General features: G+C 37.5%; 1 protein-coding gene and 1 long non-coding RNA gene across 2 annotated transcripts; both read right to left on the bottom strand.

Moving 5' to 3' along the window:
• Window positions 1–263: 263 nt before the first annotated feature.
• Window positions 264–2,046, bottom strand: LOC149404351 (uncharacterized). The gene is made up of 3 exons (XR_016295473.1): window positions 1,436–2,046; window positions 1,078–1,314; window positions 264–486 (listed from the first exon to the last, which is right to left on the bottom strand). It is a non-coding gene; the product is annotated as an uncharacterized LOC149404351 (long non-coding RNA).
• A 6,781-nt stretch (window positions 2,047–8,827) lies between these two features.
• PHT4;2 (phosphate transporter 4;2) lies at window positions 8,828–13,023 on the bottom strand. Its single transcript, XM_089607291.1, has 8 exons — window positions 12,446–13,023; window positions 10,969–11,195; window positions 10,542–10,890; window positions 10,107–10,151; window positions 9,880–10,026; window positions 9,586–9,723; window positions 9,296–9,329; window positions 8,828–9,201 (listed from the first exon to the last, which is right to left on the bottom strand). Exons 1-8 carry the CDS (start codon window positions 12,875–12,877, stop codon window positions 9,029–9,031), a joined length of 1,545 nt encoding a protein of 514 aa, XP_089463417.1. The 5' UTR covers window positions 12,878–13,023; the 3' UTR covers window positions 8,828–9,028.
• Between the last annotated feature and the right edge of the window lie 5,396 nt (window positions 13,024–18,419).

Genomic DNA, 18,419 nt, shown 5'->3' with positions numbered 1-18,419 from the left:
GAGACTTGAAAATCGTATATATGTACAATCTTTTAGAAATCCAGAGCTGAATTGCTGAACCAGAGAACTTGTAAAAAAAAATTAAATAAATAAATCGTTTAAATTTTTGAAAGCTTGAGAAAGTAACCAATTTTATATAGAGTCGGATGAGGTTTGACCAAGACAAAAGAGGATAACTAAATAAAAAGAAAACGCTATTGTTTTCTGTGACGCCCAAAATAAGAGGTCAAAAGAAAAATATAAAAAAAAAAACTCAAAAACGAGAAAATAATGCTAAACAAAATAAAAGACATCACCTTAACCTCATAGACCAGTCAACAAACCATCTTAATTTAGTGTAGCACTATTTATATATAATAATAACAAATATCATCGAGTCATCTGAGTCAAAATATTACAGTAAAGAACGAGAATATCTTAAAAAATGCGTATCTCCATAACATTCGTTGGGATGCCATCATATTTTTACAATCAGATCATTTACACCTAGTGTGGGAAAAAAAAAAGAAAAATGGGTGAGATTCCACGTGCTCAGAAGGAGAACCATTACTCAACCTAAAGTTTTATTCAATTTTAATATATATTAAATCGCATTATTTATCAAAGCTCATAGATACCAACTTTACGTTATTAACCGATTATTAATAGCAATTTTATTAATACTCAAATTATATATAATAAACATAACCTCCAAGGTTCCAGGTGGATGTGCATCACCTGCAACCGATGCAAAAACCAAATTAACTGGGCGAGATGGGCCCAACTACCAGTAACTCCGAGTCTCACCCGCGCAAACCCGATGCGCAGCAAAGGGAAGCGAAATGCGCCACCGTTCTCTCCCATCAACATTTTTGGACAATAATGTCCCAAGACGGAAGCGCATCGCCCGATAACGAATAATTTGATTCCAGTTCATTTATCAATATCATACTATATTATATATAACAAAAGCTCTATCTCGTCGGTAAATTGGGACGGCCTACTTGGTTTGATGATATCATCTAATCATCTATCTTAATATTAACTATTTTTTAATCAGCTAAAACTCTCACAAAGGAAGTGTAATAGAACCCTTACCTCTTTGGATCCAAACGGGGCTCAACAGAACTCATGTAACACCATCTCGATGTGCGTATCATCGATCGCTTGAATGGAATTTGAAATCGCTAGTGTATTTGGTTGAACGGAAGGCACGATTGTGTTCAGAATGACGAAACAACTGTGGGAAGGTCTCCGCTTGAGATTTTGAAACCAGAGTTCCGGCGACCATGGTGGTCCGGCGGAAGTCCGACAACGGTGGCGATTTCCAGCAACCTGGAAAATAAAAATGATAGTCTTACCTTATATTTTCCCACCTTCAAAACAATATGGTGGAGTCGAATTAATCAAATACACAACACATCTACGAAGATCTAGCATTTTTTCCACAAATTACCTCGAGCAAAACGGAGTATCTTCGGCCACCAATTGAAAAAATTACTTGGGGGCTTTAATCATGTACACCGTAAACTTCATTTGTATGCTTGCGGTGATGACGACCTCCCTCCGGTGATCGAAAAACTCATCAGTGGGGCCGAGGTCTTTTTCGGCGAACGTCCACGACAATGAACCGAAATTTTAAGTGGGTATAATAGGTGTTTTCTTGAAGGTCTTTCCGACACGAGTTCATAGTATTTGGAATCACCCAATTTTAAATCCAAGAGTCAACCTTGACCAAGAAATACCAAATTAAAATACACTAAAAAAATATGGGTTTTACGGTTTTGGTGGATTGATTTTTACTCGACAATTTCTTTTGTGTCTGAAAAAGTATGGGAAAGGCAATAGGAGGAATATATCACGAAGTTTTGTGACGACTCGGACGCCAACGCTCCGAAGTACGTCATCCGACAGGTCAACGGTGGGAAGGACAAGCGTCGGTCGAGTATCCACGACATCTCGACCAAGAACCTCTCCGACTCCAAGCCCCGCCTGAAGGATGGTCTCGAGGATCCAGGAGCAGGGCAGGTTCGGTGCAAACGCACGCAGGAGACCGCAGCAACAAGATTCCATGATGTGTGGCCACTCACTCGGGGCTGTTGATGTTGGAAATGAAGTAACATTAAATAGGTGCTTTAATTAACTCAATTTAATTTGTTCACTAAAAGAAAAAATAGTGTGTTGTTGATTGAGAAAGTGAGTTTGTGTGTGGGAAAGAGTCCCACATGGAACAAATACTAAGGCGAATGAGGAAGTGACGAGCTCGACTGGGGCAAGGTCGACTGAACGAAATGACGAAGTCATTTCAGCTCGACTGGGGCGAGGTCGACTGAACGAAATGACGAAGTCATTTCAGCTCGACTGGGGCGAGGTCAACTGAACGAAATGACGAAGTCATTTCAGCTCGACTGGATGAAATGACGGAGTCATTTCAGCTCGACTGAAGGCGAGGTCGACTGGACAACCTCCTGTTGAGCTCGACCTCCTGTTGAGCTCGACCTCCTGGTGAGCTCGACCTCCTGGTGAGCTCGACCTCCAGGTGAGTTCGACCTCCAGGCGAGCTCGACCTCCAAGCGAAACGGCACGGTCCGCGGGTTTCTCGCGGCGATTCTCGCCAACGGTCGCGCCTCCTCATTTAGTAGTTATTTTTTGTTACAGTTCGAACCAACGGTCACGTCGCTTCGAAACGAACTACCGTTTGGCCAACGGTCGTGTCGTTTGCGACTATAACCGTAGTTCGACCGAAACAGTGCGTCTGTTCGTCGAACCTCTTCGCGAACGAGTACGATTGCTTATATAATCCGACTTCGGATTCAGTAATCTACATAGGTTTTCGAACCAACTTTCTCTATTCCCGAAACACTAATCCAGAAACACAGTTCTTGCTTATTTTCGGATTTTCACTCTGTCTTGGTGCAGTCCGAACTAGGCTTGTCGTATCCTGCGGTATTCTTGTACAGAAACCTTAAGACATTTTGGGGTACTCGAAATACTATAAGGAAAGCGTTCCTATGCGTGATTCAAGCCTCGAAGTCTTCAATTTCGAAGAATTATCGAACAATCTTATAGTATCTTGTGTTATGGCTACCGAGGCGTCTGTTTCGAGTCTGAAAGTGATGAGCCATGACTTCGTCAAGTTGGACCGCTTCGACGGCACCAATTTCACCCACTGGCAGGACAAGATGCGTTTCTTCCTCACCGCCATGAAGATCTTCTACGTGCTCGACCCGACGTTGGTGCCCATCCCGGAGCCGACGGACAATGATGATGACGAACTCAAGGCGGACCGGAAGAAGCGTCAAGAGGACGAGCTGCTGTGCCGGGGTCACATTCTGAACACATTATCAGACCGACTCTACGATCTCTACACCGACAATCCATCTGCGGTCGAGATATGGAAGGCTCTCGAGTACAAGTTCAAGGCCGAAGAAGAAGGTACCAAAGTTCCTTGTCTCGAGTTACTTTGATTTCAAGATGTTTGATGACAAGCCTATACTTGCTCAAGTTCATGAATTGCAAGTTATCGTCAACAAATTGAGGACTGTAAAGATAGATATTCCGGAGTCTTTCCAAGTTGGTGCGATTATTGCAAAGTTGCCCAATTCGTGGAAAGGCTATCGGAAGAAACTTCTTCACAACACCGAGGACTTCTCTTTGGAGCAAATCCAGACACATCTTCGAATCGAGGAGGAATCGAGGATGAGAGAAAAGACGACGGATGCCGGTACTTCCAAGGCCAATGCGGTGAGCGCTAAAGGCAAAAGGAAGAGGAATGACAAGGAAGGTTTTTCGGGTTCCAAAAAGGACTCGAAAAAAATTCAAGCATTCCGGCAAATCCATGTCCGGGAACAAGCCCGTGTCCAAGGGGTCCAAAGGGGGCTGCTATGTGTGTGGTAAACCCGGTCACTATGCTCGAGATTGTCGACACCGCAAGACGGAAGAGAAAGAAGTCGACGCCACTATGACCGATACTAACATAGTCGCTACGTTGAGCGAACTGATGGCGGTCAACGGCAAGGTTCAAGGGTGGTGGTACGACACTTGTGCTACCGTCCACGTCACCTATGATAGGGCTGCCTTCAAAACCTATTCTGAAGTCAACGATGGACAAGCAGTTCAGATGGGAAACGAGCATCGCTCTCAAGTTGTCGGCATCGAAAACGTGGATCTCAACTTCACCTCCGGGAAGACGGTCACTTTGACCAATGTTCTCCATGTTCCGGATATGTGTAGGAACCTAGTTAGTGGCGATCTCCTAGGCAAACCGGGGATCAAATCTGTGTATGAGTCGGGCAAACTTATCTTGACCCGTAATGGTGTATTTGTTGGCAAAAGCTATTCCAGTGAAGGGATGGTCAAACTATGTATTATTGACAATGTTATTAATGAAATTTCTCCTTCTGCTTATATGCTTGATTCTGTTTCTTTATGGCATAGTAGATTAGCACATATTGGTTTTAGCACTATGAAAAGGTTAATTAAATGTGGTTTAATTTCGTGCAAACCTGATAAATTAGATAAATGTGAAATATGTGTGAAATCTAAAATGATAAAGAAACCGTTTTATAGTGTAGAGAGAAATTCTAAGTTGTTAGATCTTATACACTCTGATTTATGTGAATTTAATGGCATGTTAACCCGTGGGGGAAATAGGTACTTTATTACCTTTATTGATGATTGCTCTAGATTTACATATGTGTTTTTATTGAAACATAAAGATGATGCTTTTAATGCTTTTAAGGTGTATAAGGCTGAAGTAGAAAATCAATTAGGAGTTAATATTAAAGTCCTTAGAAGTGATAGGGGCGGTGAATATTTTCCTAGTGATTTTAATGCATTTTGTGAAGAAAATGGTATTGTTCATGAATGTTCCGCACCTAGAACACCACAACAAAACGGTTTAGCCGAACGTAAAAATAGGACACTTCAAGAGATGATAAATGCCATGTTAATGTATTCTGAATTACATTTTAGTTTGTGGGGTGAAGCTTTACTTTCCGCATGTCATATTTTAAACCGTATTCCTTTAAAGAAAACCCAAATATCTCAGTACGAGGTATGGAAATGGCGAAAGCCGAATATTGGGTATTTCAAAGTGTGGGGGTGTCTAGCCTACTACAAAAACATGGATCCTAAAAGGACCAAGTTGGGTCCTCGAGGGATATGAAGTGCTTTTATTGGCTATGCTACGAATAGCAAGGCATATAGACTTCTAAACTTAGAGTCTAATGTCATAGTAGAATCCCGAGATGTGGAATTCTTTGAGAATCTTAACTCGAAAGAAAAAGAATCTCAAAATTCCACTAATGAAGAACTTCGACTAGGCGAGCTCGACCTCTAGTCAGGCTCGACCTCAAGGCGAGCTCGAACCCCAGGCGAGCTCGACCTCCAGACAGGCTCGACCTTAAGGCGAACTCGAACCCCAGGCGAGCTCGACCTCCAGGCAGGCTCGACGCCTCGAGAGGAAAGTTCTTCTAGGGTAGTTGTAGAACAACCCGAACTTCGGACGAGCAAAAGAGTTCGTAAGACTAAGGATTTAAGATCTGACGAAATAGATTCTCGCCTTATTTCTTTTTACCTAGTAGAAGGAAATAGAGAGAGTTTTGCTCGAAAGATTCCTATTATTCTTCTTATTGAAGATGATCCTAAGACTTATAGTGAAGCTGTGGCTTCTCGAGACTCTGCTTTTTGGAAGGATGCTATCCAAGATGAAATGGATTCTATTATGTCAAACCACACTTGGGAGATTGTCGATCTACCCAAAGGGTCGAGACCTATCGGGTGTAAGTGGGTGTTCCGAAAGAAGTACCACAGTGATGGCACTCTTAACACTTACAAGGCTAGATTAGTAGCTAAAGGATTTCGACAATGAGAAGGAATTGATTACTTTGACACATATGCACCGGTAGCAAGGACAACAACAATTAGAGTGTTGTTTGCCTTGGCTTCTTTGTATAACCTCAATGTTCATCAAATGGATGTCAAGACGGCATTCTTAAATGGAGATCTCGATGAGGAGATTTACATGGAGCAGCCGGAAGGTTATGTACTTCCGGGTAATGAACAAAAGGTTTGCAAACTTGTTAAATCCTTATATGGATTAAAACAAGCACCCAAACAATGGCATCAAAAGTTTGACTCAGTCATACTTTCGAATGGATTTGTTCCTAACGTTTGTGACAAGTGTTTGTACACAAAGGTGTGTGGTAACCTTGTGATCTTCCTATGTCTCTATGTTGATGATATGTTGATCATTAGCAATGAGATGAAAGGAATATTAGAAACGAAAAGGTTTCTATCTTCCACTTTCAAAATGAAAGATCTTGGACAAGTTGATACTATTTTGGGTATCAAGGTTCGTAGAACCAGTGGGGGTTATGAACTTAGTCAATCACACTATGTTGAAAAAGTGCTTGATAAGTTCAAACATTTAAAGTTCAAAGAGGTGAACACCCCATTTGATCCAAGTGTAAAACTTGAAAAGAATGATGGAAGGGCTGTGGCTCAATTGGAATATGCTAGTGCTGTTGGTTGTCTTATGTACTTGATGCAATGTACTCGACCAGACATAGCATTTGCCGTTAGTAAAATGAGTAGATTTACTAGCAATCCAAGTACCGAGCATTGGAAGGCCATTGGGAGAATTTTTGGATTTCTTTTGAAAACCAAAAACCTTGGACTTCAATACGGTCAGTTTCCTGCCGTACTAGAAGGATATACTGACGCAAGTTGGATATCGAGTGTCGGAGATAACAAATCTACGACGGGATGGGTGTTTACACTTGCCGGTGGGGCAGTTTCTTGGAAATCAAAGAAACAAACTTGTATCACTCATTCGACCATGGAATCAGAGTTCGTGGCTCTTGCTTCCACAGGTCAAGAGGCTGAATGGTTGAGGGATCTTCTTTTAGAAATTCCATTGGCTAAAGACAATATATCAACCGTGTCGATACATTGTGATAGTCAATCAACTTTAGCTAGAGCATACAGTGAAGTGTATAATGGAAAGTCTAGACATATTAGTCTTAGACATGACTATGTGAGGAAATTGATCAAAGATGGAATCATTTCGCTCACATATGTGAGATCAAGCTTTAATATTGCTGATCCGTTCACTAAACCTCTTGCAAGAGATTTGGTGAAATCGACCTCGAGAGGTATGGGTCTTAAACTCCTTGAGTAGCGATCTGACAATGATGGCAACCCAACCTAAGGTTAGGAAATGACTAACAATAGGTTCAATGGGTACGAACAAGTCATTGAATTGGATATTCATAACATTATATAATAATGTTGACTGTTACAATCGGGAGGTTGAGTTTCTTAACTCTTAATGAAGTTCAGTCTTAAGGACAAGTATCTATACGTAACAGAGATACTGTAAGAACTTCACCTATGTGAATTTCGGGATGGTGCCGTCCCAAAGTGAGAGCTGGAGTTTCTCTCATGAAAAATTCACGAGACAGGATGAGCACATGGCCATTAACGGTGCTAAGCGTGTGATATAGGCGAAGAACACTAAAGGGTGTGTGTTGAGTAACACCGATTTTATCACAAGGAAAATAGGTTCAAAGCCTGGCTACCTAATTTCCGATAAAGTCTTGTGTTGCTTATACTAAGGATAAGTTCAAATCGAAAGATACTTAACTGTACTAACACTCTTTGTCTCTTTTCTGGATTCTATTTTGACTTTTCTGAACAAGTGGGGGATTGTTGAAAATTGAGTAACATTAAATAGGTGCTTTAATTAACTCAATTTAATTTGTTCACTAAAAGATAAAATAGTGTGTTGTTGATTGAGAAAGTGAGTTTGTGTGTGGGAAAGAGTCCCACATGGAACAAATACTAAGGCGAATGAGGAAGTGACGAGCTCGACTGGGGCGAGGTCGACTGAACGAAATGACGAAGTCATTTCAGCTCGACTGGGGCGAGGTCGACTGAACGAAATGACGAAGTCATTTCAGCTCGACTGGGGCGAGGTCGACTGAACGAAATGACGAAGTCATTTCAGCTCGACTAAGGCAAGGTCGACTGGATGAAATGACGGAGTCATTTCAGCTCGACTGAGGGCGAGGTCGACTGGACGACCTCCTGTTGAGCTCGACCTCCTGTTGACCTCCTGGTGAGCTCGACCTCCAGGCGAGCTCGACCTCCAAGCGAAACGGCACGGTCCGCGGGTTTCTCGCGGCGATTCTCGCCAACGGTCGCGCCTCCTCATTTAGTAGTTATTTTTTGTTACAGTTTGAACCAACGGTCACGTCGCTTCGAAACGAACTACCGTTTGGCCAACGGTCGTGTCGTTTGCGACTATAACCGTAGTTCGACCGAAACAGTGCGTCTGTTCGTCGAACCTCTTCGCGAACGAGTACGATTGCTTATATAATCCGACTTCGGATTCAGTAATCTACACAGGTTTTCGAACCAACTTTCTCTATTCCCGAAACACTAATCCAGAAACACAGTTCTTGCTTATTTTCGGATTTTCACTCTGTCTTGGTGCAGTCCGAACTAGGCTTGTCGTATCCTGCAGTATTCTTGTACAGAAACCTTAAGACATTTTGGGGTACTCGAAATAATATAAGGAAAGCGTTCCTATGCGTGATTCAAGCCTCGAAGTCTTCAATTTCGAAGAATTATCGAACAGTTGATTATTATTATTAGTTTTAATATTATTATTAAGTCGTGATTGGATTTTCACCTGTGGCCATTTTTATACGTATTAGTCCCCTCTCACAAATCAGGCTGTCTCCTTCCTTATATGTAAGTGTATACAGTATTATACATATATACGCAAGGATATAAGAAAAATAAAAAATAAAAATCTTTAACTGAAATGGCATCAATATGCTTGAAAGCTTCGCGAACAATAAATTATCAGATTTGGTTTTGTTGAAGCCAGTCTGAATATTGTACATAATTATAACCACCAGCCAAAAGAATGAACCAAAATTTATGAGGTTAAGTGAACAATTCATGGTTAATTTCTCATTATTTATACTAGAAATATCCTTGGTAGACAACTAGACATATACAATTGACAATATGTCAATCAAAAGAATACGCGCTCACCGGTAGCATATACATTCCAGAACACAGCCGTTACAAAATACAGAGCCGCCGTGACAGTCAAAAAAGCCTGAAACGATCCAAGCCATTGTACAAAATACCCCGTCCCTATGGTGCTTACTATCGCCGCTAACGTCCCAGCTGAATTTGAAACCCCTGTTGTCAACAAGCAAAGAATTATACAATAAATTAATAAAATTAAATATAAACTACAATCCAACTAAACAACATTGTGGCAACAAGAACGTACCATGGAGAAATCCGGCATATTGAGGAGCAATGTCCTGAACAAAATAAAAATAAAAAATAAATAAAAACGTTATATAGTTTGTATGAAAGTTAAAATAAAGTTCATTTAAGGTGAAATCATGCATATATTTTTGGTAATCTCAAACTGAAACTCAAATTATTTCTGTTACGAAAAAAAACGAAACAAAAGAAAATGGAACAAAACTACTACAAATTTTATAAGAAGTGTCCAAAAGAGGACATTAATTAAAGGCTATGTCTGTTTTTATAATGGGAAAAACTGTGACTTACTTGCATATTCAGAAGAAATCCAGCTTGGCTGAAAGAGCTTAAACTTAAGGCTATTGTGAGCAGCACGGCTGCAAAGGCAGGTGTGTTTGCAAAGTTCAAGCAAAGCAATGCAACCCCGGGACCAATGAACCCAACTGACTGTATAAATTTATGTTCACGTGTAAATATACATAACGTTATTGAGAATGTGACAAAATGCAAATCAGCAAGTTGATTGCAGGCCGTTAAAATACGAAGCAGAGCGTATGTTCTTATACTTAGATGTTGTAATATTAGAAGTTCTATTTATTTTACCTGCATGATCTTCCGAACAAGTGTCAAAGAATAGCCGGTTTTGATTAAATAATCCGATAAAGCACCAGCAAAGTAGCCAGAAACCGCCATCGTTCCCCATGGAACCGCACTAAACCATGCCGCTTGCTTCAGGTTCACATCAAACACCTACATTTCTTGTACAAAATCAATCGACGCGCAATTTTTTAATAAACAAAAGATGGAGAAAAAATGCATTATTCACTTACCGTCTTAAAATAAACCGGCATCCATGACAGTAGAACGAAGTAACCCTGCAATACAAACCACACATGTAGTAGTGTTAGGTTCTTGCTAGTAGTCGGAGCAAACATTAAATTTCATTACATGGCTTATATGTAGAAATATTCAGGGGAGCTTTTACTATAATATCCTAATGATGTGTTTTTTAAGGTAGTAATATAACCGTTTGAGATAGTTTTGAGGGTATTTTATAGACTTTATAAGTGATAGTTTCCTAGTAATTGTCAAACTATGTATTTTTAATAATTTTTAAGTTTGACATAGACTCTTACAAAAGTGAAAAGAAGTATTTTCAAAACAAACTAAAAAAGAAAGATTTGGGTGGATAGAGTTACTTGGCGACCCCTATACAAAACAGTCAATGAAAGAAAGAATAGTAAATAATAAAACACAAATCTCACCCAATTGTTGGTTATGTTGGCGAATATAATAGCCCATGTGGGTAACTTGGACAAGAGTAGACGGAGAGGCGGGAATTTGTTGCTCTGCACCGGGGATTTAACTTTTCCGGCTTGTATCAACCGGAGCTCCGATACGGTGATGAACTTGCTATCTTTCGGATCGTTTGACACCTTGAATGCCCACGAGAGAAGCCACAACATCCCGAGTGACGAAAAGACTATGAAGGGTCCGGAAATGCCTACCGACGAGAGCATGATCGGAGTCACTAGTAGACCGGCCACGTTGCCGAGATGAAATCCGGCCATGGAAATCCCAACTGCACTGGCTCTCTCGTGGCTCGGAAACCACCTACGCAAGAATTTGTTGATATGTATTTTAGTATGGGTTCAGATTTCAGAAAAGCAAGCAGAGGGATGACACGTGTACCTGGACAAGAGGGTGGTCATGGAGGGAAGGGCAACGCCTTCGGCGAGGCCGAAGAATGCGCGGACGACCAAGAGCATGGGAGTTGAGTGGGCGGCAGCCCACGGAGTGAGGAGAGTGGCCAGAGACCACATTGCCACACCCCACGCCATCACTCTTTTCCCGCCGTACCTATCCACCAGGGCTCCTCCAACCGCCGACGACAATATGTACCCCCACAAAAACGACGACTGAACATTAATTCAAAACCAATTACTTAATACATCATGCAAACTAAATATATACCAATGCATTCACTAAACCAAAAACCATCCAAATGACATATTACAAGAATATTCTAATTCTGCTGTCACCTTGACGAAAAGAACTATGCCTAAATTTCATAATCATTAATCGGATAAACAGGATCTCTCTTTACTTGATACAAAAAAAAAAAAAAAAATGTTCAAAGACTTGGGATTGTAAACTAGATGTAGCTACTTAATGGCTTCTTGGAGAGCAAAAAATTTTCCTATGATACTTGCTACTTCATTCAAAAGGTAAGATATTGACTAATTGTAAATTGTTTACTTCAGATGTTATTTGAAATGACATTTAATTATTATAAATATATGGAGATGCATCTGATTTACAAGTCAAATAGTTTCAAATACTTCCTCAGAATTTATAATTGCATTTTTACGATATAATATTTTTATGCCGTTTTTACTTGATTTACAAGTCAAATGGTTTCAAATACTTCCTCAGAATTTATAATTGCATTTTTACGATATAATATTTTTATGCCGTTTCATTCAATATTTACTTCACTTGACCAACAGATTTGATTTTTTCAGCATAGCATGGCTGCATAGAAATAGTTCAACCCACACAATACGACATCACGACTATCTAAGGCGCTGACAAAATTAAAGAGAATGCCTGTCCACGTCAAGCATGACTCAGGTATAAGAACGACAAAGAGAATCAACTCAGCAGAACGATCCATTAAGAAATTGGTCTCAAATATAATGTAGTATTTGAGATTAAGAAAACCATAAACTCTACGAAAATAAAAATATAAAGCCAAAATTGAAACGAATAAAAGAAAACAATGAATAAATAAGAATTTTATAACCAATTGGGCCAATATCAAACTTGGGATTTTCATTATAACCAATAAATAATTGTAACAATAGTTTAAGCCGCAGAGTTCGAATTCTACACAGGGTAAGATATTATATGAACCTTTTGTAAGAAAATAGTAATTAAAAAAAAAATAAAAAAAAAAACTATTTGATATGAATAAACTACTTATGATACTTCCAGCATTTTATTATATGAACCAAAGTTACTGATCCTGATTCTCTATGTCCGTAATTGGTGGCGACGTAATGTACGGGGACCATGAATGATACCCAGCATTTTATTTAAAATAATATACATGGCAATGGTGATATAGAAAAGGAATTCATAGTATTTAATTATTTATATATTTAACCTGAACAATGCCAAGGAAAGAGGTGGACCAGCCGAGCTTGGAGGCCAAGGGAACAACAGCGACGGACATGACGACTCTGTCGGCGTTGCAAAGGCACATGACACAGCCGACCAAAGCCACCACTTTCAGCCTCTCTGGGACGTTGAATTTGACTTTGACTTCATCTGATCCTTCTCCTCTCCGTCCCACCATTCCCTCGGCCGTACATCTCACTTCCGACCTCCGACCTATTCTGCTCTCTCTGGCCATGCTTCTCTCGATGCAATGCTTTATGTCTCGTATCCATGTATTGGCTATTGTTATTGGCTTTGTGTTGACCACTCTCGTCTCGAGTATTAACTTGGGATTATTTCTCCTATTATGACTCCTCGCCTGTGTTTGGAGTGTGAAGAAGAAAGATGGGTTTGGACTCGGAGAGAGTTTCGTTGCCATTGAAAAAGAAAACTAAGTAAGATTAAGAGAGAGAGAGAGAGGGAGAGATTGTGTTGTTGTCTCTCACTCGGTGCGGCGTCGTGGAAATTGTATTGTATATGCTCTTTTTTTTCAGAATGTGTAACGTTTGGTTGTTGAGATTGGCGAATTGCAAAATAATTAAATATAATAAAATGAGTTTGATATAGGAAGATTAAATGGGGGTTGTTGGTTTAGGAGTTGTTGGGGTTTGTGTGTTTGTTAGAGAAAAACATGCCTATTTTAAATGGTATTGCGAATTTGAAAATTATTTATATAAAAAAAAAAAAATATGAGATCGGACTAAAAATATAACAATTAAATTAAAAAAAAAAATCTAATTTTAACATGCAAATATTATTATTTAACTATGAAAATTAACAGTTGAATGCTGATATTTTATCATATATCACAAATATTGATTAAATTATAAATATAACGGAGTAGTGCATATATTTAAAAGTAAATGAAAAATTTATTGCAATACCCAATCATCTATCATCGTTTTAGATTTTAGCTTAAATTTCATTTTATTAAATAAATAGATCATATAATTTCACATGCATATTATACTCTTGTTTATTTGTTTTGCATCAAGAGTTCTCTGTAGAAGCTCTCGATGAACTCGTTGACGGTTAAGTCGACGTGAAATTACTGAGAGTCGTCAGCGACAGCGATGAGTAGAGGCGCGTCGAAGAAGAGTTAATTTAATTTATGCTTCTAGTTAATTTAACTTACTGCGAAGTTAATATAATTTACTACGTAGTTAATTTAATTTACTATTGTAGTTAATTTAATTTACTAAGAAGTTAATTTTAATTTCTGTGTAGCTAATTAAATTTACTATCGACTTGACGGTGTGGTTGTAGTTGCGCGAGAGTTGCAAGAAGAAGAGTTGCCATCGGAGAAGAGTTAATTTAATTTATTATTTCAGGTAATTTAATTTATTGTCGACATGGTGTTGATGGTTGTAGGTGTGCGAGAGGTGGAACAATGAACGATGAATTGCAAGCTTTCACGGCCATGTTGGAGCGCTTCATCACCGAACCATTCGACCAATTCCAACACCATATGGAGCAGATGATGCGAGCGCCGAACACCAAAATGCAAGCAGAGGACGCAGATCGACACGCATAGGAGATTGCGTTATGGCAGTGGCGGAGAAGAAATAGAGGAGCAGTGATGGCGGTATAGAAGAGATGGCATTGAAGAGTCGGCGATAAAGAAGAGATGGTATTAAAAAAACAATGTTCACTATTTTTATCACAAAAAAAGAGTGATATATAAATATGTAAAACGGAAAGTATAATTTGTTGTAATTAGTCAATCATCTAACTTCTTTTAAGAATCTAGAAAAGTTTCATTTTATTAAAAAAAATAGTCACTAGGCTGAAATAGATTAAATTAACTAAAATAGTTAATTTTATTTATTTAAATTAGGCTAAAAAAATTAAATTAACTAAAACAATTAAATTAATATATTTATTGGGTAATTTTATTAAATTTTAACTATTTTTAAAAAAAGAGGGGATTATTGATTTATTGACCTAATTATTCCTTAAATAATTATGTCAATATTGAATTTGTTTATACTGGTCAGCTATGTGAATTGTTTTTAAATCGTATATGCTTCTAATTAAATATGGATATTTTAAATTATAGTTCTCACGCGAGACGGCAAAAGAGAAAACTACTTGTGTAAGGGTGTAAATGTCTACTTCCCTTTTAAAAAAAAAAAAAAAAAAAAAAAAAAAAAAAAAAAAAAAAAAAAAAAACGTGTTAATGTTTTCATAAAAGTCTGACGTGGACATTGCGTGTCACCTAACTTCGTACATTTGCCTTCAAGAGTTGCAACACCCACCACCACGTTTTTGAACAGCTCAACGCCAATGTCATTTCAACTAAAATGTTGACTCCATTAAAATACCAAAATTTTCCCATAACACATATTCATTTTAGAATCCAAAAAATACGAAGGAAAGGAAATAGAAGAGTAACGAAATATAAGAGAAAGTATGAGTTAAAATGTATAACTAATAAATAGAATTAATTTTCTATAGAACATTGAGTTTAAAATGAAATTCAACTTCAATTATATCTATTTTCTTAGGTTATCCTCTTATTTTTCACAACTTTTAAACACAAAATATAATTTTGAGTGAATAATTTCAGTTTATATGTGCTAAATTAAATTAAAAAAAAGTGTTATATGCTGAAAATAAAAAATATATTACATATATATTTTTATATCTCCTCAACCTGCCACAAGTCATCATTGTCCATAATAAGATCGTAATTCCACGCTTTATTTTTCGAACAATGATCAGCAAAGACTATTTCTGAACTCGTCGTTGCCTTTAGAAAAATTATCAAGTTGCATCAAGTACCGCAACCAACAACAAGTCACCGTAGTCAATATTTTATTCTAAAAAAAATGATCAACGACTCTTTTCAGAGTAGTAGTTTCCTTTTAAAAAAAATTAATTTATTTTTGTTCATAAATGAGTTCCTTACTATGCTGACTTGTAACATGCTATGGTGACTTCAGTAGGCTATGGTGGCTTGTGTTAACGCTCGGTTTCGGGCTAACCCTTGAGAGCCGGACCAGATCTTGAGATCGCACGTAGGATGGTGTCATCAAATGCCCAAGATCATAGATAGACGGGAGTTCTTTTGTTCAAATCATGTGGAGGAAGTAATAGTGAACTTAGAGGGGCACAAAGGGTTTGTCAGCGTCGTGCTCTCCGACGCTCAACATTAGTGTGATTGTAATGTTAAACGGCAAGGGAAAAAAATGCCTCTTAGCTCGGAAGCATTGAAAATTTAGGGAGAGTAAGTATGAGTAGCCTAAAGAAAAGAATGACTTACAAATGAAAAGAAGGATGAAAGCTTTCTTAAGCTTTCTTCCTACATATATCTACTTATATCTTCCACAGACGAGCTTGATGTCATAATTTTATTTATTTTTATTCTGTATATAGTATTTTTGACTATAACTTGATCCATCATAAATTGTAAATTTGTTATTTATTTTCTCTTTTCCTACATTTTTTATTTTGAGTTTCTTTTACCTAAGCCGACGCAAATTTTGGGGGGATTGACTTGAGTAGGAGTAAAGTAGTGGATTTGGACATATTACTTTCTTTTTTGAAATATGAAACATCTAGGAGTGCTCAAAGGAGATGGAAACATAGTCAAAAGAAAGATAAATATAATTTACCTAACGATATCTTTGTTTTTTTTTTTTGTCTATTTATTACTTCATACCACCTAATATTAAATACCTAAAAATTCTCAACCAATCAAAACAAATCATAAATAATCTTTTTCTCTCAGTTCAACCACAACACTTTTTCTCTCTCTTCAACTCCACCACTTTTTCTCTCTCTTCTTCGTAACACCTTTCTCTCTCATCATGTCTCTTTCACACGCCAATTCTCTTCTTCATCCTTCTATTTCTTTTTTTCTTCCATCTTTTGATCTAGTGACTAGTACGTAACTAATTCATATTATTTAGTTACTTTCAACTAATTTATCCCTTGTGGACCCTCTTCTACACATGTTGGTTCCACTTCGAGCTCCGTAGAGAGTGGTTTTTCGGGAATTGAAGATCCCGGAGCAGCTCCCTTGCTTCCTGCGATGAATCGTGATTCTGATATCCCCGACAACATCTCTGAAGAGTTTCCTCACTACTACAAAAATGACTTTTAGAAGCGACTAGAAATGACATTTTACCTTTATAAGCGACAAGTCGCTTCTAACCTATTCCACAGATATACAATCATTTTGACATGAAAAATTCATTCTGTTTGAGGTTAGCGCGACAAGCCGCTTCTAAATATTTTTCACCGATTAAGCGCGACGTTTTATGGTATGCAAACAATTAGAAATGACTGACCTTTAGAAGCGGACTTTTAGAAGCAACAAAGTCGCTTCTAAAGGTCATTTAGAAGCAATATTTTGGCTTTTAGAAGTGACAAACATTTAGAAGCAATATTAGGGCTTTTAGAAGCGACTTTGTCGCTTCTAAAAGTTGTTTTTATAGTAGTGCCTCTGCTTGTCGGCGAAACATCTCATATCTCCAACGACGGAAACATATCTAACACAAGTGACAGTGAGTCCCCTCCAGCTGCCGTTGAATTCGTTACAAACATTTAACTAAAATATGCATATTAGTTACATACACGTAAGTAATATTTATTTACAAGTATGTAATTTTGTGTATTAGTTACGTATATATTTACAAACACATAATTAATTTATATTTATTAGTTACATATACGTAACTAAAATATGTTTTTTAGTTACAATCTATTTTTTTCGTTGTTGTATAGGTGCGATTGTCATCAGTGTATGAGTTTGAGGTCATTGACATGCTCATGGGATGTAAATTTGACGAATAAGACATAAACGTGAAGATCAATAATCTGGGCATATGTATTGAATTTGAATTTCTTGTTGATGAAGAGCAATGAACTCAATATGCATTCTATTGACTCTTTTCAAAGTTTGTTAATCTCTCATGAAATAAAAGAATATAAGTCTGGAATTAGTTACAAACATGTAACTGATATATAAAATTTGTTACATATTCGTAACTAAACCTATAAATTAGTTACAAACATGTAACTAATATATATATATATATATATATATATATATATATATATATATATATATTTGTAACTAAAATATGTGAATTTGTTTCAAATATGTAACTAATATGTATATTAGTTACATATTCATAGAACCAAGTCTTAATTCACAGTTTGTGACTAATTTTAGAGAATTAGTTACAAGTTTGTCACTAATTTCAAATTCAGTGATTTAGTGACAAGTTTATCACTAATTTCAGATAATTAATTATAGATTTGTCATTAATTTCTAAGAATTAGCTACAAATTTGTCATAACTATAAATTGCAAAGGTTCCAAGTTGGACAAGTTGATCTAAAACAAACTTAATCGCCTCTTCCCGGGTATTTGATCGCCAGGTTTATGATCTTCACCTCTTGTTTCACATTTTCTTTTTCACGTTGAAAAGAAAGCTACATATAAATCTCGAGGCAAACCCATGAAGAAGCTATATAAAGGAATAATTCTAGTAAAAAAAAGTAAGATTCTTCAGCCAATTTTATCCTATTCAGACTGAATGTGATTTAATTCAAGACGAACCGAATTTCAAAATTTTGAAAAAATTATAACCTTCAACGAAATTGATATCGACGCTCCCTAGAAGCTGTTCCTTCCATCTCCTCAAGCTCTCATCGTCCTGAAACCCAAAAATCATCGCACTCTCATAAACAAGAATGGGAAAAGAAATTGAATATCGAGATCAAAGGAGAGAAAATTTCCTTGTCTTTTTCGAGCTGTTATAGATAGTAGTTGATGAGAATACTCTTTGTTCTTTCAATTCTTTTGTCACTAACTCACTAGAATCAGTTACAAACTTATAACTAATTCTATATATTTAGTTACAAGCTCGTCACTAATTTCATAGAATTAGTGACAAACTTGTAACTAAA

This window comes from Urtica dioica, chromosome 2 (assembly GCF_054948205.1).
Source record: "Urtica dioica subsp. dioica isolate 48M chromosome 2, U.dioica_male_clone48M_v1_H2, whole genome shotgun sequence".
Lineage (NCBI taxonomy): Eukaryota > Viridiplantae > Streptophyta > Magnoliopsida > Rosales > Urticaceae > Urtica > Urtica dioica.
Note: the sequence above shows the minus strand (reverse complement) of the source record. Positions and strands in the feature narration are given on the sequence as shown.